Genomic DNA, 23,174 nt, shown 5'->3' on the forward strand with positions numbered 1-23,174 from the left:
CAAGGCTGGAAAGTTCCCACGCAGCTCCTCCATTGATGCTCCGTTTCAGACTTCAGACTCGGTCTTGATTGCAGTTAGGACGACACCCACTTCAGTATTGTCACTCACGAATGCCCTTATTAGCCTACAAACGACCATCACCATCACTGTTTCTATCACTGACCGCACACACATGGGCCAACCAGCCCGGCCGAGCGCTCCCACACAACTGACTTGACAAATGCAAATGGCGTCGCGAATCCCGCGCGCTTTATGAATTCGCTGCTTTTTTTCGTACGACGTAAGCACCCAGATGCTGAAAAAGCAAACCAATAAGCACCGAACGGATGCGATCTTCCCGCCAAAATCGATGAAGTATATTTTGGGTGCTTTCATCAGCTCTTTAGTTTGATCATGGTACTTAAAACTGATGCTTAGATTAGCACCATCTGTACGTTGGTGCTATTCCAAGCACCCTTGAAGCAGGGAAATGCTTGAAGTGCGGGCATACGGATACGGAGCTTAGACAAGTACCTAAGAGTCTTAGACTGCTAACTGTAGAACATTTTAAGTGCATGTTAAGCACCCAGGGCTCTTGTTCCAGAACCGTAGCATCCGACTAGCACATCGGTATGCTAATCTTTTTTACAGTGAAGCTCCAATGGGAAAAATTGTGCCATAGCCCATAACCCGATCGCAAATCAGATTTGAAGAACGGTGCCAAACCTTTTGAAGAAGGCGAGCGCTATTCTTCAATGATGTAACTCGTTACCATTTCCTCTGTTCATTTTACGTTCGATTTCCGTTTAACCTTCCTTTAAAAAGATTTTGCTTTCGTGTTCGATGCTCTGTATTCTATAGCCAGCCTTTAGCCAGAGGGGGCCCCACTAATGATCAGTGCCCTAACCCTCAAAAGTTTCCAACGTTAATTTTTACTTATTTAATAGTGAATACTGAAATAAAGCGGATACTGAACTGTGAACATCCAGTTTTTACACTGGCCCCACACAAGGCTCCGAATGCCCAAAGCAGATCTCTGATGACTGGCCTTTGGGTGTCATACCGTGCATTGGTCAATGTGGTCAATGTGTACGACCTCGGCGTTTACCATTTTACTTGCACTGGAAACTGTTGCGCTCGAAAAAATCAGGGGAGTGGCTTATTACGAGCGCTCATCAGTCCTAACTACCCGCAAGCGAATGACTAGCCCTTCCGTCTCCGCTCGCTTGCGATTTGGCATTCATGTAGATTGTAGGTACAAAATAGCGGCAAACGACCACTGAGGGTGTGAGTTGCGTCTCTTGCACACTTAAAATATCTCTAAATCGAATCTGAAAAGACAAAAAAATGCTATAAAGCGGAAATGGTTAGCATTTACACATATTCAAAAGGCACAGTTGGACAAACTGTAGGAGCGCACAGCTGCAGCCTGCAATATCAGGCTATGGAAATTTTCCTCATGTTTAGGGCACAAATTATGGAGGGGCAAGAATATACGTTTGTCCCTCCTCCAGAAGTTTCTTAGGGAACGATGCCTCCTCTGCCGCTCCGTATCCGTCGCCCCTGTAAGCGGTCACTGAAGGCCTGGGTTGCCGCTGCGTCACGTTGACGCTTATAATGTCTCCAAAACTGGGTTGAAGAGAGGAAAACTTGAATTGAACGCGAACACTTGTCATTTAAGAAAGGCAACGTATGATAAAGTATATGGGCATCTGGTTACATGTCTTCAGATGATCGAACAGAATAATCAGGTATATGTTTCTTGTCTAAGTTTTGTAACAAATTATGGGGGGGGGCAAAAAGATACTTTTGCCCCCCACGAGTTTGCCAGGGGGGCAGCTGCCCCCCCTGCCCCCCCCCCCCCCCGAATCCGCCGCCCCTGAATGCGATCGTTCACTCGGTGTAGCTTTGGCGGACATTGAAACGTTTTATGTAGTGTAGGTAGTTCGAGGTCACTTGACCTGATGTGGTGACCTGACCTTATGTGACCTGGGTCTGAAATTTTCACAACACACGTAGAAAAGTTAAAGATGTATGATACGGTGGTGTGCCAAAAACGGCGGCGCTTTTGTGATATTTGCGAAAAACCGTAGGGGAGGGGTATTCAAACACCCCACCCCCCAGGGCGCGGGTTAAAATGTTAATTGGTTGTTAACTCGTTAACGGTGCAAAATACTACCCCAAAGAGGTACATTTTCGGAATCAGCGCATCGAGGAGGCCCTATATACCAATTTTGAGCCAAATTGAAACGCCCCGAAATATGCTGCTGTGAGGCTGATATTCGTTGCTGCTGAATTGACAGACGTCTGAATTGACATTTTAGCAGGCGTTCGATGTCTCTCGGACGACGAAGATTCTACGTCGTTCGGCCAATCACGTTCCATAACCGAAGCCGAGCCCCCGCTGACCTTGAACGGGATTGGCCGGACGACGTAGAATCTTCGTCGCCCGAGAGACATCGAACGCGGGGTTAGTCATTCTGCGCCTCAAACGTAACAACCACTTCTAAGATGTCGACAAGAGTCACAAATTCTGTAGCATGAGTTTTTACATTAAGAGTTCAGTGGTTTTCTTTTAAATTTGATCTTATTTTATTCATGGTTTTGAAACGAAAACAAAGGCGCTGGGGCCGCCGGGAAATATTTTCTATTCCCTATTCCACGTTGCATTACTTGTGCATGGAAGAGCTCGGTCGTGTTTTTGCTTTTATTGATAGTAGAAAATCTCAGATCTATCATCTAAGGAACTTATCGTATTCTGCGGTAGGTAAGAAATAGGAAGTAGGAGTAAAGTAATTTTGGGGCAAGGTGGAGCTCGAGAATGCTTGAAATTTAATTGAATAATTGATTGCCATTTTCAATAACATTGGATTTCTGCTTAGTCTTCTGCTTCTTTTTCTGCTTTCTCCGCTTGTGCTTGAGTAAGATTTACTGGTTGACACAAACATTGGCCTGTTATAGTTCAGAGAGTGTTGACATATATTGATATAGAGCATTTTGGGGTGGCTGATCAGGGAAGGTGACTTAGAGGTGTAAATCTGGATATTGCAACATTCACCTTCATCCCAGTGGGGGGGGGGGGGGGCATATGGGTATTATTACAGAAAGAGTACGATTAGGAATGTCACTATAAAAGTCACACCACATGAAAAGTGAATCATACTCTTTCTGTAATTTTACCAAAAAAGTTTGCAATAATGTCCAGCCTGCAGTGTTTGTCAGAGAGGTTTGAAACTTGGTGGATTGCATGATGTTATGGGCGCATACAATTTCTATATCTCAGATTATTTATATCCGTGACCTAAGGTCAGGTCAGTGGCTTGACCTTTCCATTACAAGTCAATGGAGAAAAACGAAAATGCCTCTAGATCCGTGTGTACGCATAGGAACAGCCCAAATATTTCAGAATCACAATAATTTGGACCACCCGTGACGACCAAGGTGTAGTTTTTGCTGATAGCCTCTAGAAAGGTCATCCAAGGTCATTTGAGGCTACAAACAGTTTTTTGCCAATAACTCTTGATTGGAAAGAGATAGAACGCTGGGGTTGGTTGGCCTCATTGTGTTTGTCTTGCCGAGACACATCAACTGATATGCAACATGACCTTTTCTAATACCCACATTCTGGGGGCGCCCTAACACGCCCTAATACTGGGGCGCAGGTTAATGTGGCATTTTCAAATGTTTTTTTATTAGTTCCTATAGCTTGTGAATTATAAGGATCTTTAGGCAATAACTTTTTAATTTCCATTGGTTATTTTTGGGTAAATCAGTAATGCACACGCTGCTACGAACCCCATGGGCACCTCTCCTGCCTCTCCTGAATGGCCACCGCTTTTGGGAATGGTTCTCTTTTAACGTTGGGTAAGGATAAGTACATTTTTGATAATCTTGAGAGTTGAGGAGTTTCATGCTTCCTGTACTGCTACACTTACAGTGATTGAAATAGGAATAAAATTTGGCTGGTGCTATAATCAATATAATCAATCACATCACTTGGCTGCTGTTGTGTATTTTGGCTTTTCTTTGTTGCACAATCATGATACCAATGTGTTTGGTTATTTTTTATTTGCTATCATCTGTTAAAGGTAGTGTGCATTGTGCCCCAGCTGTCCTAGGTCATTTTGGTGAATGGTGCGGGGTGCGTGGCTGTTTCCCTTGTTGATTCCTCAATGTAATTTGAGCTAAAGAGTAATGTTATAGCACCCAACAGGCGTCCCAGGTGCTAGCGCCCGTTTGCGAAAAATTACTAGATTTGCCATGTCTTTAGATCTTTCCTTTCCTCCTAGTTCTTTTGCTAGAAAAAATTCACCATTACCTTCAATGGAGTTTTTTTCTGAAACTAGTACACAGCGTCAAAGCTCTTGGTGTCATCCTAGATTCTGAACTTCATATCAGCAAGTCAACCATGTTCAGTTATTTCCTCTTTTTTTTGCACCCTCTAAAAACTGGACAACTAGGCAAAATAAGAACATGTAAGGAAAGAACACATCATTATAAGCTTAATAAGTGAGATCACAGTTGGATACTTATGATGCTTTTTACGCAAAACATAAGTTTCACCTGACTGCACTGAGTGTGGGGTGTTTGTATGCCTACAGAAGGCCTGAGCAGATTGTAGGTTGGTAGGTTGGTAGGTTAGTAGGTTGGTAGGTTGTAGGTTGAGGTTGGTAGGTTGGTAGGTTGTAGGTTGGTAGGTATGTAGGTTGGAAGGTTGTAGGTTAGTACGGTTAGTAGGCTAGTAGATAAGGTCTGTCAGGTGCAGTTAGGTTACATGAGGTAAGGCTAGGTCAGGTTAGATTAGGTTCTTACGGAGCGAGCGTACTGCGTAGTCTTTCCTTAGATTAACCCTCGCCGGACCTATTGGTTTTCTACATACGCGCCGGCCGAGGGGGGGGGGGGGGGAGGACGGGTACGACCCCCACTCGCCGTTTCGCCCCTGGTGGAGCTAGCGCGTCGCGAAAAAAACGAGCGTGTGCGCCGTTACGAGACGCAGAGATTGGTACCCGATTTTAAGGTCCTAGGTCAACCAGTGACCTCTGAGGTCAGGTCAAGTGCCCCAAGGTACGGTTCCGTTTTTGGTGAATAACTTCGCAAAAAACGGCCGCAGAGCCGCGATTTTGGCAGCATCGTGTTCGCCTCGCTCAGGCGCGTCGAATGATATACTTTTTGTCCGGGTCAGATCAACTTGGGGTGTTTACCTCAGGTCAAGGTCAGGTCAGCACCCCCAGGTCACGAAGTTGGTCGAAAGAGGTTATGTCGCATATCATTCGATTCGGCAGGTCTTCCTGAGTCCATTCGTGGCTTTCCCGACTCGCTAGCTCAATTTGATCAAGAGTTATTGACGAAAAACTAATATGACCTTGATGACGTCATAAATGACGTCACGCAAGGTCAACATTGCAAAAGTGACGCATCTAACCTTGCAAGGAGTGCATCAAATCACGATTCTGTGTGCTTGAGATAGTTGGAGATCGTTCCCGGCGCCAGAATAGCAGTTTTAATTTTTCCCCATTGACTTATAATGGTGATGTCACGAAAATGACCTGACCTCATACGGCCTTTAGGAAAAATCCGAGATATACAAGTTATGAGATTAGTAATGGATATTAGATCCTGCAAGTTTCATTTCCCTGTGAAAGCTACTCTGGCAGAGAGTGCGTTGCGAAGTTGCGACATCTGAAGACCGTGCAGAGGTTCACCTATGACGTCATAGGTCAGTGACCTGACCTGACCCGAAAATGCGGTTGGTGTCAAAAGATCCGGCTTGAATCAAAAGTCAGGTATGCCAAGTTTCAGCTCTCTATCGCCAGCGTGTTCGGAGCTATCGCGAAAAACCTTTTTTTGGGGGGGGGGCACCCGCTCCCGCCCCCCCCCCCCCCTCGGCCGGCGAGGGCAAATTGACGGAAATTTCTGAGTATGAGTGGCCGGCCGGCCGGCCGTGCGGACACTTTTGCGAGACTTTTATCTCAGCAACCACTTGACCGATTTACACGCGGTAATTTTTGTAGGGTAGCTTCATTCCTTCTACCAAGTATTGGACTATTCCCGATGCATGTGGGTGACCCCTTATGCACGTGCCACGTGCAAAACGAAGAGGTGTCAGTTTTGTAATAGTTGCAATACATCACGGCAGCACGGAAGGAGCTGGGGTTGATGTCTTTTTGCGCACTTATTGATAACCGTGACTCGGCGCTTGTGCATTCCGCCGTGCACTGTGACAACGGACCTGAGCGCCTCAAATCTCTCGTGTTTTACCGGGCTGGTGTATCAGAGCGACAAATGCGTGCCACTTCCTCTGGTCAGCAAGAGGCATGTCGCTGTAGATTTGAGTCGACCAGAATAATGTGCCCGTGCGCGCCGTACGAATGTGGAATACTCTAGATCGTAACATTCGAGAGAATACCAATAGGCGGTCCTTTGAAAATTGTGTAAATTGTGTCACTATGCAATAGCCATGTAGTATGCGCCTGCCCTTTTTCAGCGTTTGGAGTGTTAAGAATGACTTGCGTCCAAAACTTGACTAGCTCTTGAGCCATAACTTTAAAGCTTATCAAAAGCGTTGCAGACCGGGCTAAGTAAGGTCGGGCCGGGCCGCTCATCCTGATTTTTTTTTCCGTTAAAAAACAAATGTTTTCCGTTCCATAAAAATTGAAGACTTTCGCTCGCTCTGTCGTAACCAGCTGACACCAATTCTCCATATTACAGACAGCTCACTAAAGATGGCCCCAAGAAAACCACTACTTCTTCTTTTCGATGTGGATGGAACCTTAACCAAAGCACGACAGGTAAGTTTTGTACGAGCATGCCGAACATCCATTAACCCGCGCCCCGCTGGGGCCCTGGATTCCCACGCCCTGATGTGTGTGTGTGTGTGTGTGTGGGGGGGGGGGGGTGTTTGAACACTCGACCCTTCTAACACGCCCTTCTAACTCGACTCCTGGGCCACGTAGCGACACGGGAAGGCGGCGCTCGAAAGCGGGTTAGAAATTATGACGAAATAGCCACTTTTTGGGCACTTTTTTTTGGTCAGGTCAAAATTCAGGTTACTACTGGTCATTGAAGGCCGCAAAATTGACCTGATATGCCGATATTCAAATAGGTCACCGATATGCAAATTCTGAGTTATACATTTTGTACATACTATTGCTCTTATCCATCGCTAAAGTTTCAAAGTGATTGGTCATTCGATGTAGCTATTACTGACATTGCAAATTTTTATGAGGTGCGGTCACTTGAAGTGACCTGGTGACCTGACCTTGATTGAGCTTGGTCTAACTCTTTCACAACATGAGTAGAATTGATATATGATAGCGTGTGCAAAAAACGGTGGCGCTCCGCGCCGCCATTTTTGAGATATTTGCGAAAAACCGCAGGGGTTGAGTGTTCACCCCCTCCCAGCAGGGCGCGGGTTAAAACCATTGTCTACTGACACACAGATACCTGCATCCCACTCATTCAAATGCCTGTTGTTTAATTACCCTTGAAACTGTTTGTTTGTTCGTATGTGAGACACTTTTCTTCTTAGTTTTTGGGACACATAGGGGATTGTTTCAGGCCAATTGTAACTCACCTCCTACGTGAACTTGACCATCGTGACATGGGCATTATGATGTCCTGAGTCGGACCTGGATTCGTAGTTGGTGTCGGTTTTTGGGCCCCAGAGTCGTAGGAGTCGCCAAAAATTAATCTACCTCCGCAGCCATGCCCAGATAAAAAGAAATTGGCCATATTTCGCTAGTTTTATTAAGTTAAATAATACGCTGACTTCTGGCTGCCAACACTCATTCACATATCTCTGCAGATACTGACGGTAATGGCAGATGGACATTAAACGATAAATCACACAGGCAACTATTGTCTACCCTAGTTGTGTGCGGAGCCGAGGATAAGCTTCGACATGTGCATCTAAATCCTAAATACCTAATCACATACATAACGTTGTGGGCTCCGCATATGCTCACACAAATACTGAGATACAACTGAGATGCAACATCTGAGATACGATATTTCTCTTTTCTCTCAAATAGAAATGCCAGCTCTTACGGTGGCTTACTTACAGTTGAATCGCATTTGACTTGTGCTCAAACAGGAATGCTTCACAGGAGACGCACCTTCTTCCTAAAGGCGCATAAATCATTCGCATAACCTACCCACGTTTCTGGTTAGGATCCCCCTAGTAAGGATGGCGCATCTTGATATCATTGCAAATGGCAACACACACACATACAAACCGGACGCAATCATCGCGAATGTACGGTATACAGTGTACGTCACTGCTACCGTCGTGTTCTCTAGCTCTCGCTTCACTTTTGGGCAGGCGTTCCCGCCGTGAGTGGTGGCTTCGAATTCGGTTTCACTGCATCCTTCCCAGTGCTGGTCTCCACTTTTGCTTGCTCCCGCACTTCTGACTTCACCGTCTTCTCAGTGATACTGGATTCAACTTTGCCTTCAGTCGGCATCTCAGACTGTGGCTGTCCTGAGTGGCCTGACGGCTTGGTCTCTTGTTTGGACGAGGGCTTCTCACTCTGCTCTGGTGATTTTATCTCTGAAGACTTTTCCTTCTTGTTCTCTGTAGGTTTTTGTGGTTGGGCCTTCGACCCCTGACGCTCTTTGCGGTGTTCCTCAAGTTGTTCCAGGTTCTTCTGCTGCTTCTCACTTTTATCCTGAGGCTGCGGAACCTTTTCCGCATCCTGTTTCTTCTGCGCTTGCTGGACATTTTCTTTGCCCGGCTGCGGCTGCTGGTCTTGGTGCTCTGGTGGCTGAGCTTTCTGGAGCTGCTGCTTGGGCTCCTCGACTTCATCCACGTCTCGTCGATCTTGTTCGAGTTTCTCAACATCAGTCTGCGATGGTTGGATTTTCTCCTCATCCTGATCGAGCTGTTCAGTCTTGTGTCCACTCTGCTGTAGCAGCGGCTCCTGCTGCTGCTGTTCTTCTATCGACTGCTGCGACTGTCCTCCCACCGCTGCGACCGACGCAGGTCGTTCCGTCTCCCTCTCCGTTCTCTGAATGCACTCTCCCCTCGGGCTGATAATCTCTATAATCTCCGTCACCGTCTCTGTGGAACCCGTCTCCGCAGCTCCTCTGCGAAGGAACGACGGACTTCCGCGCGACTGGGTGCTTCCCTGAGACAGTTTCCGGGTGACGGTCGGACTGCCGCGGTTGTGACCCATGGCGGGCTGAGAGAACTTGCGACTGATTGCGGGACTGCCGCCTGATTGGGGACGAGAGAGACTGCCGGAGCCGGAGCTGTCTTCGGCAGGAGTCGGCGGAGAGGCGGGCAGAGTCAGGTCCGAGTCTTTCATCTGGGGACAGAAGAGGGTTGAGGATAGTATTGGGAAAGAATGTAGAATTTAAAGAACGTACAAGAGCATGCTATCGCCTACCTTTGCTGCGTATCCTCTTTATGGCTCCATTGCTGTGCACTTATCGTGTTTAGTGGGTTTTGAAGCTCCATGCCAACTGCCATATTTGTCTATGTTACAGTGATTATCAGCGCTGATTTTTATTAGTACATATCCGGCTGCTTACTAAGCTACAACAAACACTTCGTATGCCCTATGGGCTATGAGCGTCTTGCGAATATGGGAGCAGAAACCACTAACTCTATTTTTAGTTTTCTCTCTGAAAGATACCAGCTGCTTGCCCAGAATCCTTCGCCGTTATACGCAGAATACACCCAGCCTCTATAGAACACCGGCTGCCGGTATTGGCCACCTCACCTGTCTATAAGACGTCGGCAGCTGGTAGCGGTGCGAGCCGCTGCCTCTGTCAGTGCCGCTGAGCACCCTCTCCAGCTGTCGGGGTAGCAGGGTCATGCCGTCGTCTCCCAGCACTCCACCGAGGGAGTCCCGGTCCAGTCCAGCGTCCGGCCGGCGCTCCAGACGCCACGTCTGTCAGGGACGGACACAAAATGTCACCAGAATAGTGACGTATGGTACCTATTCTCGAGAACAGGGGTTATGGCTGGATATAGTTGAAATAATATAACCATTACGGGCATGGGCGTAGGAACCTCACGAAAAGTGGGGGGGCCAGCGAAACTTCAATGTCACTTTGTGGGAGCCCCAATACCCCTATGAAGAAATTCTTTGCAGTTTTGTGCTCATCTCACCTTGCTGAATCATTTCCTGCTCTTAGTTTTGTATTTAAATAAAAAATAAAGATTTTATTTTAAAAAATGGCTAAAAAGTGGGGGGGCCATGGCCCCCCCGGCCCCCCCTGTTCCTACGCCTATGATTACGGGTTTTCACTAATATATGCTGGAAATACATAACGGGATTGTGAACAGTATCAAGCACAGCATGCGTCTAATAAGGTAGAAGCTGAGTACCATGCCAGCATATTACCATTCTAAAGAAATCCACATCTCTTCTCCCTTACCTGCTGCTGAAGGCGCCCTCTCTCCCGGTTGGCGATAGTCAGCTGATTCTCGGTGGCAGTCAGCTGTTGACGCAGTATCGCCATCTCTCGACGGAGGCGCTCGTGGCTTGGATTGGTCTGCACCGCGGGCTGTCAACCAATCAGCGTTCGAGAGCCAGGTCAAGGCCACTAGCTGCACCAATGAGAACGGCGGACAGCCAACATTTTACAATCGATGACAAGTCTACGACTAACTTGTATTCTTTCTACAAGGCGTAATATATTTCGTTTGAATTTTCGGACCAGGCGATTGTGTTGAATGATGCCTTGAGTTCTCGATGCGTTCTATTGTGCCTTTCTCACTGTTAACGACGGAAATGTGTGTCAGTCTTTGATTCAGCGATGTCAGCCACCGCAGAACTCACCACCTGGATCCGTTTCTGAAGAGCCTCTAGTTCGCGCTGGTGTCGTGTGGCGGCGCTGTCGGTGTCCGTTTTGGCCTGGATTGCAGCCTTCCGTTGCTGGTCCACGGCCAGTTGTAGTTCTTGTTCTTTCCGTTGGTGGCGCTCGCGTTCATCCTCCAACTGAGGACGAATGAGAAATGAGAGGGGGGGGGACGGAAAAGTCATGATGGAGGACGAACAAGTCATGGATTCAACTTTCCAGCTTGGATAGTGGCTAGTGATACGATTACGGACTGAACGCTAATACACCGGCGCAATACACCGCAACAGCACCGGCGAATTCAATGCGACCGCCGACCACGGTACTAATCTTTCTATGCTCATCTTTGAGAAAGTATCGTTTGATTTTGTCTGGGCTGGGGGCTTCCTCAAAAGTTAAGATCTAAGCAATATGCAACCCGCAAGGACATATTGCAGCTTGCCAATGCTCCAGTATACTGCATTCGTATTTGCTTTCAACAAGGTACCAAAAGGCCAATAATGCAATTATGCAACCATAGGCAAGCGCTAGGGAGCGATGCAGTTCGAGCACCCCAGAACCCCAGTCACCCCCCATCCCCTCAATTACCTCCGCGATACGCTGCTGCTGACGGTTCAGCTGCTGCTGCAGCTTGTCGAAGGTGTCCCTGACGGCCTTCTCAGCATGCTCACTGGCTGCCACCAGACGGCGCTCGTGTTCCATCTGGGTCCGGTCGGCCTGGCGGTCCTTCTCCTCCAGCTCCCTGTGGATATAAGGGAGACGCTTTAACCGCAGGTTGTTTGAAAAGATAAACACCATTCGTTAGATTCGTTAGAGCCTTTACCCAATATACGTTATCCAACGCAACATATCTAACTTAGATATGTTGCGCTGGATAACGTATATGGGGTAAAGACTCTGTCTAGCAGGGCTGCGGAGTCGGAGTCGGAGTCGGAGTCGGAGTCGGAGTCGGTCGGAGTCGACAGTTGTGACCGGAGTCGGAGTCGGAGTCGATTTTAGAAACCCGAGCCGGAGTCGGAGTCGGAGTCACCGAAAATCTGTCGACTCCGCAGCCCTGCTAGGTCTGCGGAGTCGGAGTCGGGAGTTGGAGTCGGTCGGAGTCGACAATTCTGCCCGGAGTCGGAGTCGGAGTCGGAGCTGGTTTTTTAAAGCCGGAGTCGGAGTCGGAGTCGAGTCGCCGAAAATCCATCGACTCCGCAGCCCTGCTGTCTAGTGTGATCTTTGTACAGGTAGAGCAGTATTGAAAGAAGCTGCTTGTCTCGACTTGCAGAGAACCCCCAAAACGGTTGACATTGCTTGGACGAGAGATGCCGGACAACACACCTTTCTCAGCCCGGTCATATTTCCCTATAATCATGGACGACAGGATGATACCCAATAAGATAGTTAGTTACAAGTATGGAATTATTCGTTATTCTCTGACGCAGATGCTTTCATAACCACTTGATCGCATAGAACTCGTAATACATTCTAGATGTAAGACAGTCTCAGTAACCCTGTCCCGTACCTCCGAAGTCTGGCAACTGTGGAGTCCGCCTCAGACTGAGCCGAGCGCGCCTGCTCCTCCTTCTGCTGGGCGGCGACCGCCTTCTGCTCGGCCTTTTCTGCCTGCCGTCTCAGCTCCTCTAGCTCCGTCTGCAATGGAACATTGGCATCGCGGGGTTTCACTTACATCATGTTGTTAACATCGCTTTGCGGCATGCTCTGCTTCCTTACATCTGCTGTTGTTTCTGAAGGATGCTGAAGCATTATGACTGCACCATTTGAGACTATATTCAACCTTATTTTCAAGCTTATTTTTAACACCCTGTCGCGGCCGTTGCTTTGCTTGTATCTGATTAATTTGCAAGCATTGCTTATATGTTTTGAGTTTTGCGATCGGTAACATGCTATGGCTGCTTCGGTCTGTTCAACCTGCTGCCATTTTATTTTATCATGGTATTGTTTTGATCTCTGTCATAATATTCTATCATATTCTACCCACTCGCTTCGCTCGATTACCTTGAGTTGTTCGACGCTCCCGGCCAGCCGATCCTTCTCTAAGCCTGCGTTCCTCAGCTGTTCGGCATGTGCAGACTTCAGGTTCTTCTCCTGTGTGGCTGCCTGCCGTTTGAACCTCTCCAGCTCCTCCTGGACGTCCTTCAGGCGAGTCTCGGCTGTCGCTAGAGACTCTGCGTTGACCGTCTCAGCTGCACGAGTCCTGGGAAATGGTGGGGAGGGATAAGTGTGGGGCGATCACACTAGAATGGTTTCAAGAGGCGAGACAGTGATGAAATGGTTGAATATGGTGTTGGTTGACGCTAGTTGGAACAGGTGTCGCTGAGAGCGCGGTGGTCTGCCGTTTTGACCTACGCTCCTTTTCCTGAGCTGAGGTATTTGTCATTGGTCAACCCTCACGTAGCATTTCGCCCATTGATGCTCTCCTTGGTCTACTTAATCTATAGTATCCCACCCCTTCAGCTTTTGTCTCTGGTCTGAGCCTAGCTGTTATTCGCTCATCTGCATCTTATGACCTGTAGTCCTGATTCTGTTCGGTCTCACGTCACCTGATCTGAGGCTTAACCCCCTGACTCGGAATCCCGTGCACTGACCTGAGGTCCTCAGCGAGCGTCGCGTTCTCGGCGACCAGCTGCTGCACGTATCCTCGCATCTCGTCAGCGGCGTCCCGCAGCTCAGCGTTCTCCTCCTCGAGCTGCTGACAGAGCGCTTCCTGGCGCAGCGAGAGCTGACGCAGCTCCAGCACCTGATGAAAGAAAGGGAGGGCTGGTGACGGGGTGAAGGGCGGCGTTGTGGAACATGGCTTCGTCCTTCGAGGATCGGTCTGTTACGCTGTCTTATTTTAAAAAGTATTAAAGTATTTTCTACAAAGATTCACATTTTGAATATACCCTACGCATCGTTCTCAGAGCATTTTCCTTAGAAAACGCCGGAGAACTCCTGGTCAATCAAGCTGTTAGGCAAGTCCCATGCAGTAGTCTCACCTGTATTTCTCTGGAGCCCACGTTCCCGTTATCGGCCAATTTGGTATGACCGCCACCGGTGCTGTCCACCGCGTCTGGACCAATGACGTCATCAGTCAGCTGGAGAGGATCGTCAGCTGTTAGTCGGAGAGACCTCACCGACACAGGCGAGAGGGCCCGTACCGAGCCGGGGCCCATCGGGAGCGGGTCGAACCGCCGCTCTGAGCTCACCTCCATGGCGCTCTGCGGCCGGATGTTGGTTACATCCGGTCGGTAGCTGGTCACTTCCGGCCGGAAGCTGGTTAGATCCGGTTTGTAGCTGGTTAAACCTGACCGGTAGCTGGTTGTATCTCCTCTGTAGCTGGATGTGTAAGCTCTTGAAGCGGAATAGTGGCGTCTGTAGGAGCCAACCTCAGCTCGGTGGTGACTCAGTTCCGGTCTCATGATGCTTGGGTCCAGAGCGCGCGAGACACTTCGGGCCCGCGAGCGGACACTTCCGGCGTCGGATCCGCGACCGCTGTAGCTGCCGCCGTCTGCCAGCAGCTGCTTCAAGTTGCCCACCGCCTCCTGGTAGCGGTGATCGGCAAAGTTTGGCCGCTGCACCCCTCCCGAGCTACTCATCGTGAGACTTCCGGTTTACTTCCGTTTAACTTCCGGTGACAACTTCCTGTCCCAACTTACAGCGGCACGTGTCAAATGCGCCTTGTGACCTCCTGTTTCTACTGTGGTAGTATTTGTCAGGCTCTCTTTGAATTGTTGTCACTTTAAAATTCTAAGACGAGCTTCTTGTTCTTCGTCCTTGACTCGGAAGGCACTTCCTTCAATTACTTCAAATGCTGCCTCTGCGAAGGTTGACTCTTGGTGCTCTGATTGGAGGATTCTTCTGACCTAACTAAGGTCACGACCTCCTGCCCGGCGGCCGCAGCGTGAACGGGCTCGGCTGACCGGCCGGTGTCAGTGACAGCCCTCTTCTTCTGTCTCCCTCTACTCAGCTTGGCGGAGTAGAGGGAGAAGACACCGCCTGGTCTCGCGGCTGTCTCCCAGAGCTACCTCCGGCCAGCCCTTCGACCAGCCACCAGCGCTCTCCGCCGCGCCTGACCCGCGCACACCACGGCCGCCCAGGCGAGTCTTCCCTACTCTTTGGCCCCGCCGACCGTCCAGCGCCGCCGGAGGCACACCACTGCTCGCCGGACCGTCGACGACGCACCCCTACGGCGCCACCGACGGCACACCGGTCGTCGATACCTGTTCCCTCCGGTCGTCGGCGGACGGTGTCGATGCTGTCGGCGGTAGTGGCGGTGTCGACGGCCGCTGGACTCGGCTTTGTTCATGGCTGCGCCGACGATGCGTGAGCTGTAGCAATGTGGATCGCGTGGCGGAGGTTGCCATGACACCCGCTGCGCGTGCCTGATTTGACGCCGTGATGATTACTCGAACGTTTGAGTTTTTCTCCCCTCACGTGCGGCTGGATAATGGGCGCTTCTGTTTTTGCGTCCTCTAGCAATTAAACTTGTTGATTGCAGAGTTCTGAAAGTGATAAACAACACGCCTTGCTAGTGATCTGCTCAACAAAACACGTGACCGAATCAATCAAAACACGATCGGTAAATTATTTTCAATCCATCAATCTACGACTAGCTATCCAAGTTTCTCGGGTAGCGGGCCGGTGACTAGTGACCAGTCTGGACCAATTGGGTGGCTATTGATCCTAGCCACGCCCCGTGCTGGTCAGCTGAGTAGAGGGGCACTGAGGGGTGTGGGAGGAGGAGGGTAGGGGTGCAGACAGTCTAGCCAGGTGTGCAAATGTTAGCCGACGGAAGGCAGGGGACGCACGGGCATTGTGTTTGGATATGAATACCTGAGAGGCCCGTGATGGATAAATAATAGGCTGAACGGCTAACAACTAACTAGCATGTGACAGGCATGCTAATCATGATACAAGGATCATAGTCACAATACCAGTTAGTTGATCGTATAACCCTCAATATAAGGCTAAGGGAAAAATAAAATAGTCACGAATGACGAAGACGAGTTCTAAGAATAGATCGAAGCCTTTTCTCAGGTTCCCGTTTCGGTAGTCGCTCTTATTGTCATATTTATTGTTTACTTCTCTGGTCTGAAGGAGGTAGCGTTGAATCGACCTCGCAGCGTCCGCCACGGCTAGGGACATTGATTTCTGCGCGTGCCAGGTCGGGGTCGGTGGGGGGGGGGGGGGGGAGCTGAAGTAGCGTGAGCCTCTCCTCCGAGGTCATCGCCAGTCACGTGATTAATTTGGAAGGCACCGTCTGGTGTTGCAGGCGCTGGATCAAAGTCACGTGTTTCGACAGAATGGCACTGAATTTGTGGGAATGGGCTACTCTTTGCGATAAGTATGATGCAAAATGTTATCATGGCAATGCGCTGATGTATAGAATAAATTTAATGTGACTTACTCCTTTCCGACTTATATCCAGCATCGCATCATGTTTGACATCACACTGTTCGTGTCATGATCTCTCGCTTGACCTAACCTGCATATAACCTCCAAGGTGATTGCAACCTGTTCTGACCTACTGCTGACTTCTTCAACCCTCACCCACAGGAGATCACGCCGGACATGACCGAGTTCCTCAGCTCTCTGCGCGAGCACGCCTGTGTCGGCGTGGTGGGCGGCTCGGACCTGCCCAAAATCTGCCAACAGCTGGCAGGGGGCGACGAAAAGGCCGTGCACTCCATGTGCGAGTACGTGTTCGCAGAGAACGGCCTGGTCGCATTCAAAGGTGAGTTAGAGAATGACCTGTAAACCTTCAAAGGTTTATTAGAGTAGTTACAGAGTAGTTATACAGTAGTTGTAGAGTAGTTACAGCGTGTTAACCTTCAAGGGCCAGTAAGCCGGCAGAGATTTCGGTAGCAGTCCCTCATATGGGCTTTTGGTGACTTGAATATAGTTATGTCACGGGTTGCAACTTCAGGCCCTGCACAGTCAAGCTCCTTGACGCATGGCCTTTCTCCTCCAATTCTTACCCCTTCTTACTTTCATTCCTGGTTTTAGATCCTACTCCACCAACTTGCATTATTAGCTTAATATGACCTCGCTTCATCATCATTAATCAGCATACCGTGTTTATTGATCTCATTCAAATCGGACCCCATTTTCGGGTCACCCTCCCTCACCTGATGACCCGCCATGGCCCGCCGGCCTACCGGACCGGACCGCGCCCATTTCAGGAATGGCGTGCCTGGCAACAGTTAGACCGACCTCGGCACTTACCCGGCTCCTGAGTCCTGCAATATCGATTGTAGAGCTGCTGTGAAGCCGGCTTGGGTGGACGGTTGACAAAAGGTGGCCTCGGGTGGATAGAGTTTCATTTGCTGGTGAAAATTTGGGATAATTGATTGAAAATTAAATAATCATCTGATTTCGATTTTTATGCAGTATTTTTACATGTTCTACGCGTAACATTAGTTTTTAATGTATGTTGACGTGTGTGAATTCCAATGTTATTTGAGGTATACCGCGTTACCATCAGTTCGTCAATGTCCCGAGGCCACCTTTACTCGGACGACGAGCGCCCCTTGGAAAGGAGACCCCATCGACCGGGCGGGGGGCCAACACTAGGGGCAGGCACCGGTTATTACCGGCTATTACCGATTATTACCGTTATGGGGGAGGGGAGGGGTGGGGGATGCGTGGGGTCATCGGCACGTGCGGAAGTGCTGAGATAGGGTGAAACAGGTTATTGGGGTGGTTGGGAGTTTTTTTGTAGTGCTTTTCTGACGAAAATAGTGACGAATTGTAGCTGGGCGTTTTGACTGGGCCGATTGTTAATACTTACGTCGTATAAAGTTATCTACGTTTAATGCATTGTAATGGGCTGTTCTTATTGCGTTTAATATGCCATTGCCCTAAGAAGTGCCGTAGACACTTGCCACTATTCACGATAGTTACGCGAATGTTTTTACATTCTCGGGCTCCAAGCAGCCCGTTGCATTTTCATGGAGCCTGCCAAGCCAACATTAGCCCAGTTTCCCCTCGCCCTGGCGTTGTCAGTAGCGACACAGGCCCGTCTGCCCGGCACATAGTGTCGATTCGTGCTGCTAACGGGGCTCTAAACCGTCGGACCGGTCCTGAATAAGTCACGTGATGACCAGAGCTGCAGGTTTTTGTGACGACGAACCCGTGTGCCGTGTGAAAGGGTGGCATGCAAGGCCATATACATATAGTGTGGCATGGGCCGTAAGGGTATCGACAGTTATGACTATGAATTATTTTTCGTTAGTTTAGATGAAGTATGCAGATGTAACCCCATTGACTTGTCATTTTTTATGATCCCTGCTCAGTTCCATGACAATCATGGCACACAATTGACAATTCCATAACAAACGCAAGTCTGTGATGCACATCATAAGTGCCCTGACCTCCGGCTCTTCCCGAATTTGCTGTCCCATGCTTTGCATTGTTTTGACCTGTGCCTTGCTCTAGACAGGAGTACTGCAGGTCAGGGCACTCCTGTCGTATAACCAGTTTATGTAGCTCTGTCCTGACCTCACTGTGTCTTTCTCTCCGCTCCACAGGCGGCGAGCTGATACATAAGGCTGACCTAGTCGGGAAGCTGGGTGATGAGTTCCTCCAGCGCTTCATCAACTTCACACTGGGCTACCTCAGCAAGGTGCAGCTGCCACTGAAGAGAGGCAACTTCATTGAGTTCAGGAACGGTGAGCTCATACTGAAGGTGGTGTTGAGCTGGTTGCATTGTATCGATCAGGCAGGGTGTTACAGTCAGAGTAAAAGGTTCAAATTGTCCATGTCAAAGTTCAACTTGATATCTCTTCTTTCTCCTGAATCAATGTTAGGGTTGGTAACTGTAGAGCTAGGCTCTGTACAGTGTACAGCCAGCTTTTCCCTGTCCCCTGGCGTTTGTAAAACACTGCTCTGTGTCTTCCTAGCTGCAACCCAATCTCTGTCCGATGTTCCCAGATATAACCCAATCTCCTCTGCGTTTCCAGGTATAATCCTTATCTTTCCATGTTCCCAGGTACGTAATAGGTTACTTCCCTCTTAACGCTGAAACAGACTTTTTCGCAGTAAGGAAATAGCATGCGAGAGCCTATTCAAATACATGAAATTTATCTGTTATATTCAATTGTTTGTAGGGGGTGCGAACGATTGATGTGAGTGCAACTACTGCAGAAAGAGTGTTTCAGCCTTAAGTCCCCGGGTATAATAAATATCTAACCAATATCGCTAATTCTGCGTGTTTCCATACACACCCTCCCCCTATTATCATCCCCAGGTATGATCAACATTTCGCCAATCGGCCGCAGCTGCAGCCAGGCCGAACGGGACGCGTTTGTAGTGTACGACACGGAGCACGGTGTGAGGTCTGCTTTAGTGGCCGCGCTAAACTCCGAGTTCAGAGACGCCAACCTTAGTGTCTGCATCGGTAAGGCGGGGGAAGGGAGAAGGATGGAGGGAATGACTGAGTTTTGGTGAAAGAAAGAGGGAAATGACAGAAGTTTTAAGGGTAAATAAAGACGTGGAGAGTCATGGGAAATGGGACGATGAAAGCAGGGAGGGAAAGAGAAGGGGAAGAAAGAGAGAGAGTGAGTAAGAGAGTAAGAGAAAAAGAGTTGAGGAGAAAGAGTAGGAGAAAGAGAAGGGTGAGAGAGAATGAGAGGTAGGGCTCGAGAAAAGAAAGTTATAGGGGTAGGGAAAGGAGAAAATTATCGGGAGAGAAGGGACGTTAGAAAAATATTTATGTGATGGTTGGAGTTATAAACTACAATACAAACGTTGTCTGAATCGATCATGATCCATTTCTTTGCAACTCACTGAAGTTGCGTCAGGAATTTCTAAGCCCCGTAGGGATAAGATCCGGATGTGACGCAGTCAAAAACGTCATTCTTCCATGGATTCCCGCGTCATCTACTCCGATAACCGTTGATCTCATCAATCGCTGTCTGTTTGCCCCAATCGGTGTTTGCCTCTGTCTGACACTATCTGACAGACTGATTTGCTCTGACTGACTGATCCCGGAACTCTGTTACAGGTGGCCAGATAAGTGTCGATGTCTTTCCGCGGGGGTGGGATAAGACGTACTCACTACAGTTCGTCGAAAAAGAGGGTTTCGAAGGTGAGTACTGACGGAAAGTGTGGGCAGACGACGGATGACAACTCTTCTTATGTAACTCTGACGCATTGGTGGTGAGTCTGGTCGCTGTTTTTTATTCTTAGCTTCGCCCATTTCTTATTATCTTATTCACCCATTTCTTATTTTTATCTTAATTACCATTTTTATTAGTTTAATGACGTTCTGAATTGAAATGCATGCTTGGGTCGTGTGGTTGTATCCTCATCTGAGTCTTTGCACTTAATCTATCCCCTTGAAGTGGTATCTATTCCCTTGAAGTGGGCTTATGACTGTGCCAATAGGCGGTTGATAAGAGTCTGGGCAGTTAATGCATGACGTCATAAACCCACACCAAGTACTCAGCATATATGGGATAGATGAGCAATACCTTTCCGGGGAAACTTTTATTGATATCTCTTGAACACATCCGGGTCCCGTATTAACACTTCTGTTGCCATGCCCGGGCCAGTTTTGACCGGACGTGATTCATACGTCTGGATTAGACGCGCCATTGATAGCAAAACAGGAAATGTGTAGTCAGTTTTCCTCCAGTCCTGTTTAATCTACTGGACCGTGGAGTGTAATGAGGAAGTGTGCCAACCCTGATCCCAGTGTCTCTATGTTAATGAATGAATGATGCATAGTCAGGGGCGCAGCCAAGGGGGCCACACTGAGTTTAGCCCCTCCCAAATCTAGCAAGTGCCCTCTGGGAAGGCGCCATCCAAAATCATTTCCGCCTTTCCAGCACTTTAGGCGCCTTCGACGGTAAGCTAGCTCCATTGCGGTACACCATGATGCGACACTGGCGCCCAGCTGTGCAATTTTATATCTTTCTGTATTTTATAGCGTCCTCTTGAGCCGAAATTGGCGCCCTCCTGAGCCGATATTGGCGCCCTCACCACTTCAAGGGCCCTCCGAAATTTAATCCTGGCTGCGCCTCTGTCCGGCATAGTCCTGTATTGCAACGTGAATTTAGCTGCTTTACTGTCATTGCTTTGTTACGAGCGAGGGAGCGAGCGCAGCGAACGAAGCGAAGTCTTTTCAATATAACGGAAAAATCTCAGTATGAGCGGCCCGGCCCGGCCCGGCCTGTAACGCTTTTGAGAGGCTTATATCTCAGCAACCGCTGGACCGATTGGCCTGCGGTCTTTTTTGCTGGGTAGCCCCATCCCTTCTACCCCGTAATTGACTACTTTTGATACATCTCAGTGACCGTCGTGGCACGTGCCACGTGAGAAGTCAAGGGTGTTCAAGCAGTTTTGCAAAAGTGATGATTTTGAGAGGCCCATATCTCAGCAGCGGCTTGAGCGATTGTCTTGCGGTAATTTTTATAGGGTAGCTCCATCCCTTCTACCAAAGGTCGAATACTCTTGATCTATGTGAGTGACCCCCACTGCACGTGCAAAATACAAAAAGAAGAGGTGCCAAATTTGTTCCCATTTCAGTAACTCGGTAATTACTGGGGCGATTTCGCTGAAACTTGGCATACAGGTAGTCACCCACCAGGCAATGCATTCCCATGTGTTGCGGTTAGGGTGCTACTGCACGTGCGCACGTGCAGGGGCGTTTCCAGATCTCGAGAACGGCTGGGCCGATTGCGCTCAAATTTGGTACACGGTTAGGGACCGGTTAGTAGGGTGCCGTGCAAAAGTCATTTTGGACCCCGTTTGCACGTGCGCACGTGCATAATGCCGCTTCCAGATCTCAGGAACGGCTGGGCCGATTGCGTTCAAATTTGGCACACCGCTAGCGACCGGTTAGAAGGGTGCTTTGCACAAGCCCGTTCGAAGTACCCTCTCGCCCTTCCGCACGTGCATGGCTCACTATCTCGCTCGCTCGTTCTTCGCCCAAAAGGCGTTTTACTGGTATTTCCATTGTAGACTAATTCATGGCTGTGTGGGAGCGTTATTTTTTTTTCATTCTATTCACACCAAAATAACTAATGCAGGAAAGTGAAAGATATCCCGAAACCACGACTCGTAATCTAATTTCGATGCTTAACATGTATCAGTGGTGCCGGCTCCCCTTTGACCATGTTTTAATTAGCGTAATTGCCAGTTGCGTGACTTCCCAGAACACGCAACGCAGGAAAGCATGACTTGACACTTGACCAGTAGTATCTACAGATTGAGTTTTAAGAAATAGTGTTGCTCGGGTGATGCTTGTTTATCGAGCAGCTTTCCTATCGTCTACCGGCATCCGTTGTTGTACTTTGATCTTTATAGCGTGAGCTCAGATAAGTGGGCTGGAGTCGTAGCGGAAAACAACGTCACCTTTGTCGTAGATTAGACCGCCTCGACTGTTCTATCAAAGTGTTAGTACCTATGTGTACAATCTTTGATAGAAAGGCTTTTAGCAAGCAATGCCATCACAGGGTAAATACGTTGAACGTGCGATAACGCCCCTCCTAATCTTTCAGCGATCCACTTTTTCGGCGACAAGACGAGCCCAGGAGGGAACGATCACGCCATCTACGAGGATCCCAGAACAGTGGGCCATTCTGTGACCGATCCCAGCGACGCCAGGCGGCAGGTGGAGGAACTACTGAAACTGCGCTGACGGCGCCCCTGGCGGCCGGTGGCGGAACTGCTGAAGGCGTCCCGTCCACTGCGCCCGTCCAGTTAGACCCGTTATTCTCGCTCAAAGTGGGCTATGTGGCGAGGTGTGCTACCTCGCCGTGGCCATGCCTTTGCGATGACTGTGTTGGGACGTAAACCGGGTGGGAACACTAGTGGCATCTGGCGGAGAGCGCCCGAACTGCTCATATGACCCTATTCTGAGTGTTGGTATGAGTAGAACGGTCACTTGTTCTTGTTGCCCTCAGCATTCCCTAGACTATGCCACTGTCATGTGGTTATTTGTTTCATATGGACCTTGTTATGAATTTAGTTGTAGCTCATTGTGAGTTTTATATAGAAATTGTTGATCTTTTCATCTATTTTGAAAGCATCACGTGCATTGTGGTGTATATTTTATATGCTTTTTGTTTTGGAATTATATCACAAATAAATGGCTATGGTTGTTGTTTTTTTTTCTGGGTATTCTTTGAAAGACATTTTGGTGTCTGGTTCTTGTGTTTTGCGTAGATGGAATTTCTGAATATCAACGTTGTTCTACTGAACCTGGAACGCTGGACAATAAAGAGTAGACAGTTGTATCCTATGGGTGTTTTAATGATGAGAAAACGCAACCGTTTTGGATGGAGGAGCTTCAATTGTGGCATTAAAATGACAATAAGGTGATGTCATGCATGATGAAATATTTATTGATAATATTATGAAATGCCTCATTCAAATAATAACAATTATTGTTTTCTTTA

At 48.6% G+C, this 23,174-nt stretch overlaps 1 protein-coding gene across 4 annotated transcripts; it reads left to right on the forward strand.

The window, feature by feature from the left end:
- The first annotated feature begins 2,614 nt into the window (after positions 1-2,614).
- Positions 2,615-22,869, forward strand: LOC122372952 (phosphomannomutase-like). 4 transcript variants are annotated; one of them, XM_043350639.1, is made up of 7 exons: positions 2,615-2,742; positions 6,688-6,767; positions 16,327-16,504; positions 18,300-18,440; positions 19,019-19,168; positions 19,775-19,858; positions 22,275-22,869. In XM_043350639.1, exons 2-7 carry the CDS (start codon positions 6,702-6,704, stop codon positions 22,412-22,414), a joined length of 759 nt encoding a protein of 252 aa, XP_043206574.1. In that variant the 5' UTR covers positions 2,615-2,742; positions 6,688-6,701; the 3' UTR covers positions 22,415-22,869. The 4 variants fall into 4 exon arrangements, with proteins under 4 accessions (XP_043206574.1, XP_043206576.1, XP_043206573.1 ...); XM_043350641.1 differs by having other exon boundaries at positions 2,636-2,900; XM_043350638.1 differs by having other exon boundaries at positions 2,652-2,746.
- Positions 22,870-23,174: the final 305 nt, after the last annotated feature.

Source organism: Amphibalanus amphitrite, unplaced genomic scaffold, assembly GCF_019059575.1.
Source record: "Amphibalanus amphitrite isolate SeventyFive unplaced genomic scaffold, NRLGWU_Aamphi_draft 001423F_arrow, whole genome shotgun sequence".
NCBI classification, from domain to species: Eukaryota; Metazoa; Arthropoda; class Thecostraca; order Balanomorpha; family Balanidae; genus Amphibalanus; species Amphibalanus amphitrite.

Bases quoted from the DNA above. Each gene is read 5' to 3' on its own strand.
- LOC122372952 (XM_043350638.1), top strand. From the start codon at position 2,659: ATGGAAGAGCTCGGTCGTGTTTTTGCTTTTATTGATAGTAGAAAATCT. The intron at 19,169-19,774 runs GTAAGGCGGGGG...ACTCTGTTACAG, and splicing joins CAACCTTAGTGTCTGCATCG to GTGGCCAGATAAGTGTCGAT. The intron at 19,859-22,274 runs GTGAGTACTGAC...CTAATCTTTCAG, and splicing joins CGAAAAAGAGGGTTTCGAAG to CGATCCACTTTTTCGGCGAC.